This window comes from Homarus americanus, unplaced genomic scaffold, assembly GCF_018991925.1.
Source record: "Homarus americanus isolate GMGI-L3 unplaced genomic scaffold, GMGI_Hamer_2.0 scaffold41366, whole genome shotgun sequence".
Classification (NCBI taxonomy): domain Eukaryota; kingdom Metazoa; phylum Arthropoda; class Malacostraca; order Decapoda; family Nephropidae; genus Homarus; species Homarus americanus.
The window spans coordinates 3,941,258-3,954,762 of NW_024723541.1; the positions used below are offsets into that span (position 1 = coordinate 3,941,258).

Consider the following 13,505-nt stretch of genomic DNA (forward strand, 5'->3'; position numbering starts at 1 on the left):
ATCGGTATTTCTTACAAAGCTCAAAGGATTAGAAAACTTTTCACTGATCTTACAGTTCCAATCATCTTTCAGTAATAACTATAAACAATTTCTGAGATTTCTTTTAAAACACGTGACTCATGCTACCAAATTGACTTTAACAATCCCAAAGAGGGAAATGAATCGTAAGGATATGAGAAAATTGGGATGGGGGTTAATGAAAGACTGATATCCATCCTGATTAAAATTTACTCAGGAGATCACAGATGCAAATAAACACCGCAATCATTTGGACATAAAATACCACGAGAAGCACTAGCAACAACCAGTCTCATTTCTTCTTCAGGCCACCGGTTGGAACTTGAAGAATATTATGTCTCCGCCTCACGTAATGAACACGACCTCTTTGGTGGTACTTCCCAGAAGCCTGAAAAAACGTTGAAACTAGTAACTTGTTTTTAGGACCGGGATGACCCGCTTTACACACCTAACTATAAAATTCAACCATCTAACCCCTCCAGTATGGGGATGTAACATTTAGTATTTTATTTAGCTAACACCAGATGATTTTATTCAGCTCAGAGGGGACCCCACACACAAGGGGTTAGTAGACTATCTTCATTAACAATACTTAAAATCGTGTCAATGTTTTTGGACTTTTTGACAGTGATAAAAAAAAATGCTGACTGTATTCTAAAAATCACTTGATACATACCTTACAGGCTGCCTCCGACCCCTCTTCCTTGAAGTCGTTGTACTTCATGACTTCAGCCATCACGAAACCCTTCTCGAAGTCTGTGTGGATCTTCCCGGCAGCCTGGGGTGCTTGAGCCTGTCTACATGGTGTGAGAAGCAAAGTATGAAAGAATGGCCATAAAACATTAATGATGATGATGAAATTATGCTGTTCTTGACACCATATTAGATATATTGATTATATCCTTTTAACTTTAAGTTCAACTAAAAGAGAGAGAGAGAGAGAGAGAGAGAGAGAGAGAGACTCACCTGTATAGTCCAGGCCTTACACTCATCAGGTCCAGCAGTAAAGAAGTACATAAGCTGGAGGGCCTTGTAACCCTGGATGATGATCTTGTCAAGGGAACTGTAATATAAACAACAGTTAAACACGCATACAGTAACAAATAATAAGTCATTAAATACAAGTCCTGTTCTAACACATTTATGAAAACTTTTACATCAATTAAACATTCCATAACTATAGACAAGACAGCTACCAAAATACCCCATTAGTACCCACACCTTACCCATTACTACCCACACCTTACCTCATAACCCATCACTACCCAACCACCTATAACCTATCACTACCCACACCTTACCCCCATAACCCATCACTACCCACACCACCTTACCCATAACCCATCACTACCCACACCTACCCATACACCCATTACTACCCACACCTTACCTCATAACCCATCACTACTACACCTTACCCATACACCCATCACTACCACAACCATCACTACACACCATAACCCATTACCCATAACCATCATACCCACACCCACCCCCATAACCCATCACTACCACACCTTACCCATAACCCATCACTATCCACACCTTACTCATGACCCATCACTACCCCACCTTCACTACCCACCCACCTTACCCCCATAACCCATCACTGCCACACCTTACCCCCATAACCCATCACTACCCACACCTTACCCCCATAACCCATCACTACCCACACCTTACCCCCATAACCCATCACTACCCACACCTTACCCATCACTACCCACACCTTACCCATACCTTCGTCACTCCATTCACCTGTGATAAACAAATTCTTTATATAGGTTCAAGGTAAATGCTATAGTACAATCTTTTAAGTTCTATATACATTGACCATCTCTCTCTCTTTCTCATTAAAGGTCATTCCTGGGTAGTTGGGTCATTAGCCATACCTTGCACTGATTACGTCTGGTAGGTAATTGCAGGTAAGCTTGTCAATTGACTTCACCGACCTGAGACACACTAATTTGTCCTACCTGCCGTTGCTGGTCCACTGGCAGCTAATTGGTGGTTTGGTGATTGTATCTACCTGAAGAAAGACAGACAGACACACACACACACACACACACACACACACTCTTAGCCACTGGTAAAACATTAATAACTTTTATTTACTAATACAAGGGAGAGAACAGCCAAGACCGAGAGTCACGCTTTTAACAATTTGACTCAATGTTTATTTTAATCCTCATATATCACAAATTTAATGTGGGATGTTATAGTACACATTTATGTAGTCTCACACGAATTGAGAGAGAGAGAGAGAGAGAGAGAGATTCTACTACTCAATAACATGTAGAAATAGCGAGTGACTTTAAATATAGGTATCATTGCAGTGTATCAGTGTTGACAAAGTGTGACAAGTACCATTTAATGTGTATACAAAGTGTCCCCCTTTATTCCCCGTCAACACACACACACACACACACACAACCATTATTTCCACCAAGATTCTAATGGGCCGGAACCTCGCCAAGCCATTAGGAGGGGCTGGAGATGACAAGGTGTGTCGACCCCCTCTATCTGTTGAGAGTGATTGAGGTCGCCGGTAAATAAGTCGGGCACGCGTGTTGCATATATAATTGCTACGTCCTCCCTCGACCCCAATCAAAACACAATAGAGGCCGGCAGACGTTCTCTTTATCTACATCTGCAATTTATTTTGTCGACGGTGCAATGACACGGCAGCGTGGTGGTGGTGGTATAGGGTCCACCACGATGGCAGCGTCGGGGTAGGTGGAGCCTGGTGAGGACTAGGGGCGTGGTCAAGTCACGCTCTGCATGTCTATTGGTCCACCACTCCAGCCTTACACCCACACTTCACCTCCCATTGGCCAAGTCCCTTGTTTAAGCCGCACCCACCTGGACTTTTATTACCTGCCACAGATTAGCACAAAGTTATGATCTGTACAATGGAACTCACAGTGCTTTGCCTTCATGGTTTTATTACATTAAGCACACGTAAGCCTCGGTGGGTCCAGTGTTTGGCTAAGATGCCGATCTAGGGGGGGTCTGGGGAGGGGGCTAAATGATGCTTTCCCCACCTCCCCCTCACCCCACCCATAACAGCCTCTCTTGCCGGGGCAGTATGGCCGCCTCGCCCCCTTCCACCAAATGTAAACAAACACCCACTTGTTATTACCCAGACCACTAACTCCATCTATATACCTTTAGGAAAGATCTGGGGGGGGAATTTATCTTCAAATGTATTTACCTCAAGTGTCTCAGACTCCACTAATACCTGGTCATTATTTGATAGATTACCTGCAGACACACTTGGAGTTTTATCTTAATGGTTCAACAAACTCACATATACTAGTTTCATCTAATCTCAACTCTCACAGCCACGATACTGTATAACGTCTCTCAAACACACACAAATGAAAGTGGTTCCCCCCAAATCCTATTCCAATGGGTGTTCTGGAATAAGGATCTTTCACGTTCTCTATGGCTAATAGAACCAGTAGAATGAATAGAAAAGGAATTCCTAAGGACCTACACTCCCTATGACATCCTGAAATAGATCGACTCCCTGTGTGTGTGTGTGTGTGTGTGTGTGTGTGTGTGTGTTTGTTTTCATGTATTGCACTCAATAAGAGAGCCACTCACGCTAATGTTGTAACACACTCTTACGCTGTAACGCACTTTAATGCTGTAACACACTCAAACTGTAACTCAGAGACGAAGGTAACACACACCCCAAATATGGAGACCGTCTTCTGTAATAATTCTGTATTTTGTAATTTTGTATTTTATGATAATTCCACTTAAAAAAATCTATCTTCACAACAAACTGTCCTTAAATTCTGTAGCGCCAAAAAATTCTGTACTCATAACAATTCTGTATACTGTATTTATGATAAGAATTACGTCCTGAACTTTATTCCATTTCTCTATATTATAATAATTCTCTAACAATTCTGTCCTTTAAAAAAATATTCATCACAATTCTGTACTTCTAAAAAAATCTCATTAATAATTCCAAACTTTTACACAATTCTCCAAAAAATTCTCTACTTTAAAAAATTCTTCACTTGAGGATTTTTACCCAATGGAAAATAACACAGAAGAAACTGGTCCGTGTGAGAATTCAAGAAGGGCCATAACCCAACCACTGCTGGACACAAAGCCTCCCATTCTGTCAATCACTAACTACAATAACTACGTCGTGATTGCGTGATTATAAAGTATCGTTAATTAAAAAAAATTGTTTAAATATCTGGTGTGTGTGTGTGTTTTTAAGTTAACGAGTGTACAAGTGTGTATCCAATTCTCAATAAGTAAACATTAAATTCTTCTTATTACTATTAACGTACGAGCTTTAGTGACAAAATATGAATTATTATTATTATTATTATTTTACTTTTCATACATAGATCTTTCATCCGGACTGTAAACGCTCATCAAACAGGACAGGACAAGACAACACAACAACTCCGGGGTGGTAGAGGTGCCTGTTACATAGGGTCAGCGCACCACGGACAAACACTCTTTACGAACGCAACCGTGAATTAAGAAAGACAAGGAATTAGTCATCGGCTGGCTTGATGATGATGATGATGATGCTGCCATGGCGATGAAATATATATAATTTTGACACCGAGGGCAAAAGATCTCTCCCTCTATCCCGACTCACCCTAACAACCCTTCTTGTCCTTCCAATACACACGCACATGGACACACACACACACTTAATACCAGACAGCAATAACCTCAGAACACAAGTCCAGCCTCAAAACACATCACCCAATACCTTCCTTGAGTGAGAGGCTGTGCAGCGGTACAGCACCTTGGGTGACTGTGCTGGGTGGGAGGGAGAGGGTAGGAGGTGGGAGGAAGGGGGTGGGAGAGGGAAGGAGGGCAGGTGGGCAGAGCGAGGTGCCCGGAGACACTAGGCTACCCGTGCAGTTTATCGTCTTCCCGTCAATGACAAATGTGGCCAGATTGCCGTCATTACCTGGCGGGGCACATGTAATCTGCCGCCTCCTCACCTGCCATTATACCTGCGACCCTGGCACCGCTCTTCATCAACCCTCACTCTCTGCCTCGCCCACCCTGCCCACCTTGGTACTGTCCTGGCTCACCCTGCCCACCTGGGTACTGTTTTAGCTCGTCCTACCCACCTGGGTACTGCCTGCCTCACCCTGCCCACCTTGGTACTGTCCTGGTCCACGCAATCTGCCTACCAGGGCACTGTCCTGTCTCACCTTAACCGTCCATGAACAACTCTGCCCAACTAGGTACTGCCCTGGCTCGCCCAGGTACTTTCTTGGTTTATTCCAGGTACTATACCCACGTGGGTACTGCCTTTGCCCACCCAGATCCTGACCAACCTGGGATTCAAGAGGTTTCAAGGTATCGTCCGGAAACAAAACCGAGAGCCATTGTAAACAGCACATTTCTAAACTGAGAACGGTTACAACTATAATACTACTTGAGCGAGTGTGACAGCCATCCATCCCAAGTGTGTATGAATGAATGAGTGAGTGTGTGAGTATATGAAAGTGAGTGTGTGAGTGTTTGAGTGTGTGTTTCCTCTGGTTCATCACCCACCCCCACCATGAGGGTGGTCTGCCCTCTCTTAATATTAGGTATTAGCTTCTTGATTGACGCGCTACACAACTACCAATATTCAAAACGAGAGAGAGAGAGAGACTCCTAGGACATGTTTCCGGTACCCCTGAGCTACGGTAATTTGATAGTTCCTGTCGATACGGTATGTTTGGGAGCTGAGGGAGAGATTCCTAGATGAGGGTCGTGGTGTTTTTCCTCACTTGACTGAGGTGTTACGGGTATAAATAAGAGTAGATAGTACATGTGAGGAGAGTGACGTGCAACCACACAACCACGCCACCAACCACACAACCACCATGCCACGCCACCAACCACACAACCACCACACCACACGCCTCACAAACAGCACCACCAAGCCACCAACCTCACAACCACCACACCACCAACCACCACACCACGCCACCAACCACCACACCACGCCACCAACCTCACAACCATCCCACACACACACACACACACACACACCAACTCTTACTTTTTTTTGCACAATGTTCATAGAAAAAAATCACCACGCTTACTTGTTCTGGTTAGGTTAGGTTGAGAACGAAATACCTTGACCTGTTGAATAATTAATTAAGATGGACGCTTGTGTGTTAATGATTATGGTCTTGTGTTATATGTTTACGTATAATGTGTACTACCCATAATACCAGCAGTGCCAAGTATGACTAGTAGTACCAAGATGATCGACTAGCGGTGCCAATGATGACTAGCAATGCCATCATCACCAACAACACCAACAACACCTCTCCTCCACCGTCGTCCATGGCAGGTGTTGAGGCATCTACCTTCCCTCACCCTCCACACGGCAGGCAGGCAAGACGGGGCAGGTGAACGATAGGATAGAAGGACACAATTGGATGTGATGAAGTTTGAGAGGCGGTGAGTTTTGAGGATTGCGTGACAAGTTAATAATGTAGGTGTTCCTGGAAGACGCCAATCACCTGCACGAGAGACCTTAACCCAGCCACCTTCACACGGCCCCTCATACCTGTCTCTCTCCCTCAATCATAAATGCAACAACTGAGAATTTCTGGTCAATAAGTTCTTATCTACAGTGTCAACAGGACTTTACCCTCTGACCACACGACGCAGCGAGTTACCTGTAGAACCAGATAGAGAGGCCTGTCTGAAGGCTGTCTAGAGCCTGTCTGGGACCTGTCTAGGGCCTGTCTGGGGCTGTCTAGAGCCTGTCTGGGTCCTGTCTAGGGGGCAGTCTGAGGGCTGTCTCGGGGGCAGTTTGAGGCCTGTCTAGGGGACAGTCTGAGGCCTGTCTAGGGGCAGTCTGAGACCTGCATGTCTAGGGGACAGTCTGAGACCTACATATTTAGGGGAAAGTCTGAGGCCTGTTTAGGGGGCAGTCTGAGGCCTGTCTAGGGGACAGTCTGAGGCCTGTCTAGGGGACAGTCTGAGGCCTGTCTAGGGGGCAGTCTGAGGCCTGTCTAGGGGACAGTCTGAGGCCTGTCTACGGGCAGTGTATGTATGTATGTATGTCGGTGGGAGAGAGGATACCAGGTGAGACAGATAAAAGGAAGGCGTCGGGGGGGTCATCCCAGGTGACGGAAAACTTACCACTACCTGTGTAATTACCTGCTGGCGCCCATCAAGGTAATCACACCCACTTACCCTGACCACTGACACTGTGGTGGGAGGGAGGGAGGGAGGGAGAAGAGCCTACACACACATACACAAGCTACACAAAGAACCTACATATACATACACACATAGACAAACAAAAGACACACACACATATGTCCTGTTATAAACATGATCTCATTCCTCCCTCGTGTGGAAAGTTCAACGTTAGGTAATGTGATGTGAGTTTAACCAGGGCATCAAGAGGCATTAATTTGGGACATCGAGTCATTAGTTGGGCCCATCGAGGCATTAATTCGGCCCAAGAGGCATTAATTTGTGACCAAGAGGCATTAAGTCGGCATCTCCTCTTTATTCTTGCCACCATCCCTTCCCATGCAACCCTCTCAGTCTTCCTGACTCCTCCTACTATCCCCTGACTCCTCCCACTATCCCCTGACTCCTCCCACTATCCCCTGACTCCTCCCACTATCCCCTGACTCCTCCTACTAGGCTCCTCACTGTACCACTCACTCAGATAATCAGATAGAGGAGGAGAACGATGGAAGAGGAAGAGGAGGAGGAAGAGGAGGGCAGGAGGAACTCTCTCTCTCTCTCTATGTCTGTCTGTCTCTATCTCTGTCTGTAGTAAGGTGGGTGGGTGGGTGGGAGTAGGGAGAGTGGAGAGTGGACAGTGTGATAAGGCAGGGTTCGGGGGGGGGGGGGGCAGGGGTACCACAAACAATAGCAAAAAGTAAGTGTAAGGTAAGGCATAGCAGGTGCATGGGGTATAGCTATCGTCTTAGAGGGATGGGGAGGAGATGGGGATGGGGAAGATGGGGTGGGTGATGGGGTGTAGGGAGGGGATGGGGTGTATGGGGATGGGGATGGGGTGTGGGGGATGGGTGGGGGATGGGGTGGGGGATGGGGTGTAGGGGATGGGGTGTAGGGGATGGGGTGGGGGAATGGGAAAATGGGGATGGGGTGGATGGGGTATGATGGGGATGGGTGTAGGGGATGGGGAGGGGGGATGGGGTGTAATGGGGTGTGGAGGGGATGGGGTGTGGGGGATGGGGTGAATGGGGATGGGGTGTGGGGGGATGGGGTGTGGGGATGGGGTGTAGGGGATGGGGTGTGGGGGATGAGGGATGGGGTGTGGGGATGGGGAGGGGATGGGGTGTAGGGGGATGGGGTGTGGGGATGGGGTGGATGGGGTGTGGGGGATGGGGTGTAGGGGATGGGGTGTGGGGATGGGGTGAATGGGGATGGGGGATGGGGGATGGGGTGAAGGGGATGGGGTGGGGGGATGGGGTGTAAGGGGGGGGTGGGGGGGGATGGGGTGTGGGGGATGGGGTGGGGATGGGGTGTAGGGGGATGGGGGTGGGGGGATGGGGTGGGGGGATGGGGTGAAGGGGATGGGGTGAAGGGGGATGGGGTGAAGGATGGGGTGTAGGGGGGGATGGGTGGGGCACCCATGGTGTGTGAAGGAAGGGGTTGTCGGCAGCTGGTAACATAGAGATGGTGGGACGGTATGGCACATGAAGTGGGGTTTGGCCATGGGGGTGTGGAGGGCAAGACAAGGAGGGAGGGAGGGAGGGAGGGAGGAGGGAGGGAGGAGGTGTGGTGTGTGTGTGTGTCAATGGTGGATCACGTTATCGCGTGAGGGTAGTGGCGACAGTGAGACGCCCCCCTGGCTAGTCTACTGCTGCAGCACCACTACCACCACTACACCAACCACCACCACCACCAAACCCACCACCTCCACCACACTCACCACCACCACCACCATACTCCCCATCACAGGTAGCCCACATACTGAGGATCTGAGACGAGTGAGAGGAAATTTGTTGAGGAAAAAAATGAGAATCTTGGGAGAAGGAAGGAAGGAAGGAAGGAAGGTAACTGGTAGAAGAAAGAAAGATAGGCCATAAATCACCATCACCACAACATCACTCACCTGCACTTTTGCGATTACACACTAAAGTAACGGTGACAAATGAACCCCCCCCCCCCCACACACACACAACGTTAACAGTAGTGCCATTAACACCACAAGGAACACAGACAGGTGACGGATCAATGGCGCGCTGCAGGGTTTAAGCGGCCCACAAAATTGATACAAACTTTTAATGGAAGGAAAGGAGAGACCCGGGTATTGGTAATCATTGAGGGGGGTCGGGGGCGAGGCGGGGGCGGGGCAGGGGGCGGGGCAGGGGGACGGGGCAGGGAGGCAGGGTTATTGTATATCTATTGGGTATTGTCATTTCATTCTATGACCCAAGGAGGGTTAATGTTTGTCAGCAGTTAATATATAAACGATAGCTTTCATTGGCACGCACACACACACACACCAAAACCAAGATACCCATTCCTAAACATACACACATACATACATAAATACATCGCATTCTATAACATTACAAAGAATCATGATTTAGAAGCGTATAACACAAACTATTTAGAGGTTATCTGAATACAAAGTTTAATTTACCCAATATTCTTACCCAGATAATAATAATAATAATAATAATAATAATAATAATAATAATAATAATAACAATAATAATGCTAAGGGTATTCAGTCAAGCAGGTGGAAAATAATACCAGTACAGGTAATCTCAAGACCACAGGTACAAAAAGATGCAATTTAGCGCCTTACATTTCAGTGCTTTTATATATGTGTGTGTGTGTGTGTGTGTGTGTGTGTGTGTGTGTGTGACGGACGGAGGGAGGGAGGGGACACTAGCAAACCAACAAACAGACAAATAGTAAACACAACAGAGCGAGTGTTTCCAAGCAACTAGTGACAGCAGGTGGTATAAGTGACGATGAGTGACAGCAGGTGGTATAAGTGACGATGAGTGACAGTTGAGTCGTGATAACCTGTACTCACACCTTATCGAAAATAATATATATGTCAGAGGATAATTATGAGGTCAGGTGGTTGGTCACAGTCGGAGAGGTGGTAAATTCTGTCCCTTTTAGTCACCTAGTTGTGCAAAGATGAGGTGTGGGGGTGAGGTGTGTATGTGGAGGGGGGTTGAGTGGGGAGGTGAGTGAGTGTGTAGAAGGGAGGAACAAAAAGAAAGAGGAAGGGAGGGGGAAGAAAGTCGGAAGGGAGGGGGAGGGAAGGCAGACGGGAGGAAGAGAAAAAGGGAAGGAGAGAGGGAGAAAAGGGGAATTGGGGAGGGAAGGAGAGAAGAAGAGAAAAGGGGAAAAAAGGAAGGAAGGAAGGAAAGAAGGCATGTTCCTCCAGTTCCACCAGACACGTCCTCTCCACCAGTGACACTCCCAGTGGAACCCCCGGGGCAGGAAACCCAACACGGCTGGTAATGAGTATACAAACCAGAGACTCCCATCCCTCTCCACCCCTCTCCCTGACTTAATTACCTGTCCGGGACTCCCAAGGACCCGAGCTGCCCCAAATTATCGTGCAGGAGCCGCCAATCTTCATCATTTCCCTGACAAAGGCCGTATCATTTGGATCCCCTCCCCCCTCCTTCCCCTACCACCCCCCTCACCCCTCCCCCTCACTACCCCCCCACGCTCAAAGATAATAACAGTGACAGTGGCTGGGGGTACATCCTCCATCCGGGTCCACAACGAGCTAAGTCACCTGGCGTCTCTAGGGTCGTCACCTCCGCGTCTCCACCACCCCGCCGTCGACCTTACCTCCCCCGGGTTACCTGTGTCCTCCTCGGCTGGGGGCGCGACAGTCGGAGAAATAAAGTTGGCGGCTTATTTATAGAGGGTGGACCCCGCCCCCTCCACGGTTTATGTTCACCCCGACCAACTGGTGATGATGGCCTGCCTCTCTTATCCTACCCTGCATCTTTTGTCCTAGTCTGCCTCTCTTATCCTAGCCTGCCTCATCTTATCCTAGCCTGCCCCTCCTATCCTAGCCGGCCTCTCTTATCCTAGCCTGCATCTCTTGTCCTAGCCTGCCTCACCTTGTCCTAGCCTGCCTCTCTTATCCTAGCCTGCCTCATCTTATCCTAGCCCGCCTCATCTTATCCTAGCCTGCCTCATCTTATCCTAGCCCGCCTCATCTTATCCTAGCCCGCCTCATCTTATCCTAGCCTGCCTCATCTTATCCTAGCCTGCCTCTCTCTCTCCTCATCACCACATTGGTCCTCCTACCATAACCTACCTCCTAAACGCCATCCTGTCCCGTCCTGCCCAGCCTCATGCCCTACACTGATGCTCATTGCCCCCCCCGTTGATAGCTAGTACAGACAGACACACACTCAAAATGCCCCCTCCCCCACTAATATACTGACAGCTGCTGTTAATCTCAATCCTGGTATATAATAATCTAGTGTTAACCTCGACTCTATTATCCAGCCAATATTTCAGCCCTAATTTACGTCCAGGTCACGTTCATAAACTTAAGTCATTCTCTCGTTATAATGACATAAATAAGCCAATCTGGACCACGTCAGTAATTCATTATAATTAATATATATATATAAACTAATTTCCTTAATAGAAACATATGTGTTTAAATACATGCAACAATGTTAATGTATATGTTTTAGATCATAGCCTCATAAACGTTACTTGCTGAGCGAGTTAAAACTAATGAATTTTTAAAGTTAGTGGGAGACCTATTAGAATGTAATGTGTGTCTATGTGGGGGGGGGGGGGTTGTTCCTCCTTCAACATGATAAGACACCAAACCTCTCCAAGGTGACTGTAGCATCAAGAGAGACAGTGACAGGCATTCCTCTACTGTACTTGTCAATAATAAACACCAGTACAGTACGGTCCTCTTAGCCTCACTATATAGTCCTGGTGTAAACAAAGTAACACGGCTCAGCTTGAGTACACAGTAATCATGCCGTCGACCCCTGGAAAATAACAAGTCTGCGTCTTTACAATTATTATCGTTATTCGTTCCAAGTTTACGTACGAGTGGGCACTATTTGTATTACATACTGTACTGTATGTTGAAGTATTTCTCATATACTTAATATTCTTATCACTACTGTTAGCATTATTTTTATTATTACTTGTTATTATCATCATCATCATCACCTGAGGAATTTTCACCCCAGCTTATTTTACCTAAAGATTAACCACCACAATGGTAACCTAACCTAAACTTATCCCCTCAAATAGCATTAGGTTAGGTTAGGCTAATCTTTGGGTGAAATATAAGCTGTGGTGGAGTTTCTTCAGGTGATCCGAAAAGACCGTCTCAAGGAGGGCGGGAAGCTGACAATGCCGTTTTAATGTATTACTGAGCTTCAACGACTAAGGTCTTTAAACCACGTATAATCCAGGTTTATATTACGTTATAGAACAAGAATTAAAACTTAGGATAAAAAACGCGACGAAAGATCAAAACAACAATGTCGATTTTAACTAAACCAACAAGAGAGTGACGCAACATAAACACTGCCCCGCCCCGCCCCGCCTGCCCGCCCCAATAACACCAACAAGGTAACTACAACCACTGTGTCATGTTTCACCCCCATGTCAATTTACGGTGAGCACCAGGTGGTCGCCGGGGAAGAGACTTTACATGAAACTGCATCAAGACATTAAGTCCATTATACTCAAGTCCATGTCAGTACCCGAGTCCAAAGTCCGAAGTCAATGCCAGTGTTGTAAGTCCAAGTTAAACCCCAAGACCGTGGAAATTGGACACAAGTTTGGATTGGAGACTAAAAATGTAATGGGGATTGGGGTGGTGGAGGGAATGGAGGGGTGGAGGGCATAGCCAGCAGTGACTCGAGTCAATCCCGCCGAGGAGGAAGAAGAGGAGTTATGGCCACGATAATGACGCTAATGGTCCATTCCTGGTCTGTACCTTCTGCTGTTAGTGTCCCGAGTCATGAAGTAGAGACCTGGCCTGCCCCCCCACACCCACTGCTGCCATCCCACACCCACTGCTGCCACCCACACCCACTGCTGCCACCCACACTCACCCACTGCCTCCCATACTCACCCACTGCCTCCTATATCCACCTACTGCCTCTCACACTCACTCACTGCTTCTATCATTCACCCACCATTACCCATACTCACCCACCACTGCCTACACCCATCCCCCACTCGTCCGTCCATCTATCCACTACCACCACTCACCAATGACTATCCCCATCCACTGTCTAGTTCAACCACCATCACCCACCCAATCCACCTACAACATGCCTTCGTCGCCACCATTATCTTCACCCACCCACCCCACCCAACCACCGCTGGACACTTTACACGTTGCAATTACCAACAGCTGTGTAAACAATGCTCAACTATCCACTGATATACTGAATTGACATGCTAACCTGCTAACCACTCTGTTTATGTGTGCTGAGGGAGGTGTGGGAGAGTGT

The 13,505-nt window shown here is 47.3% G+C and overlaps 1 protein-coding gene across 1 annotated transcript in view; it reads right to left on the reverse strand.

Moving 5' to 3' along the window:
• Positions 1–210: 210 nt before the first annotated feature.
• LOC121863583 (obg-like ATPase 1) overlaps positions 211–13,505 on the reverse strand; it is a 31,406-nt gene continuing 18,111 nt past the window's right edge. The window contains 4 exon segments of the mRNA XM_042362301.1: positions 211–361; positions 363–406; positions 695–811; positions 985–1,081. Coding sequence (XP_042218235.1) covers positions 322–361; positions 363–406; positions 695–811; positions 985–1,081 — 298 coding nt within the window. The 3' untranslated portion in view covers positions 211–321.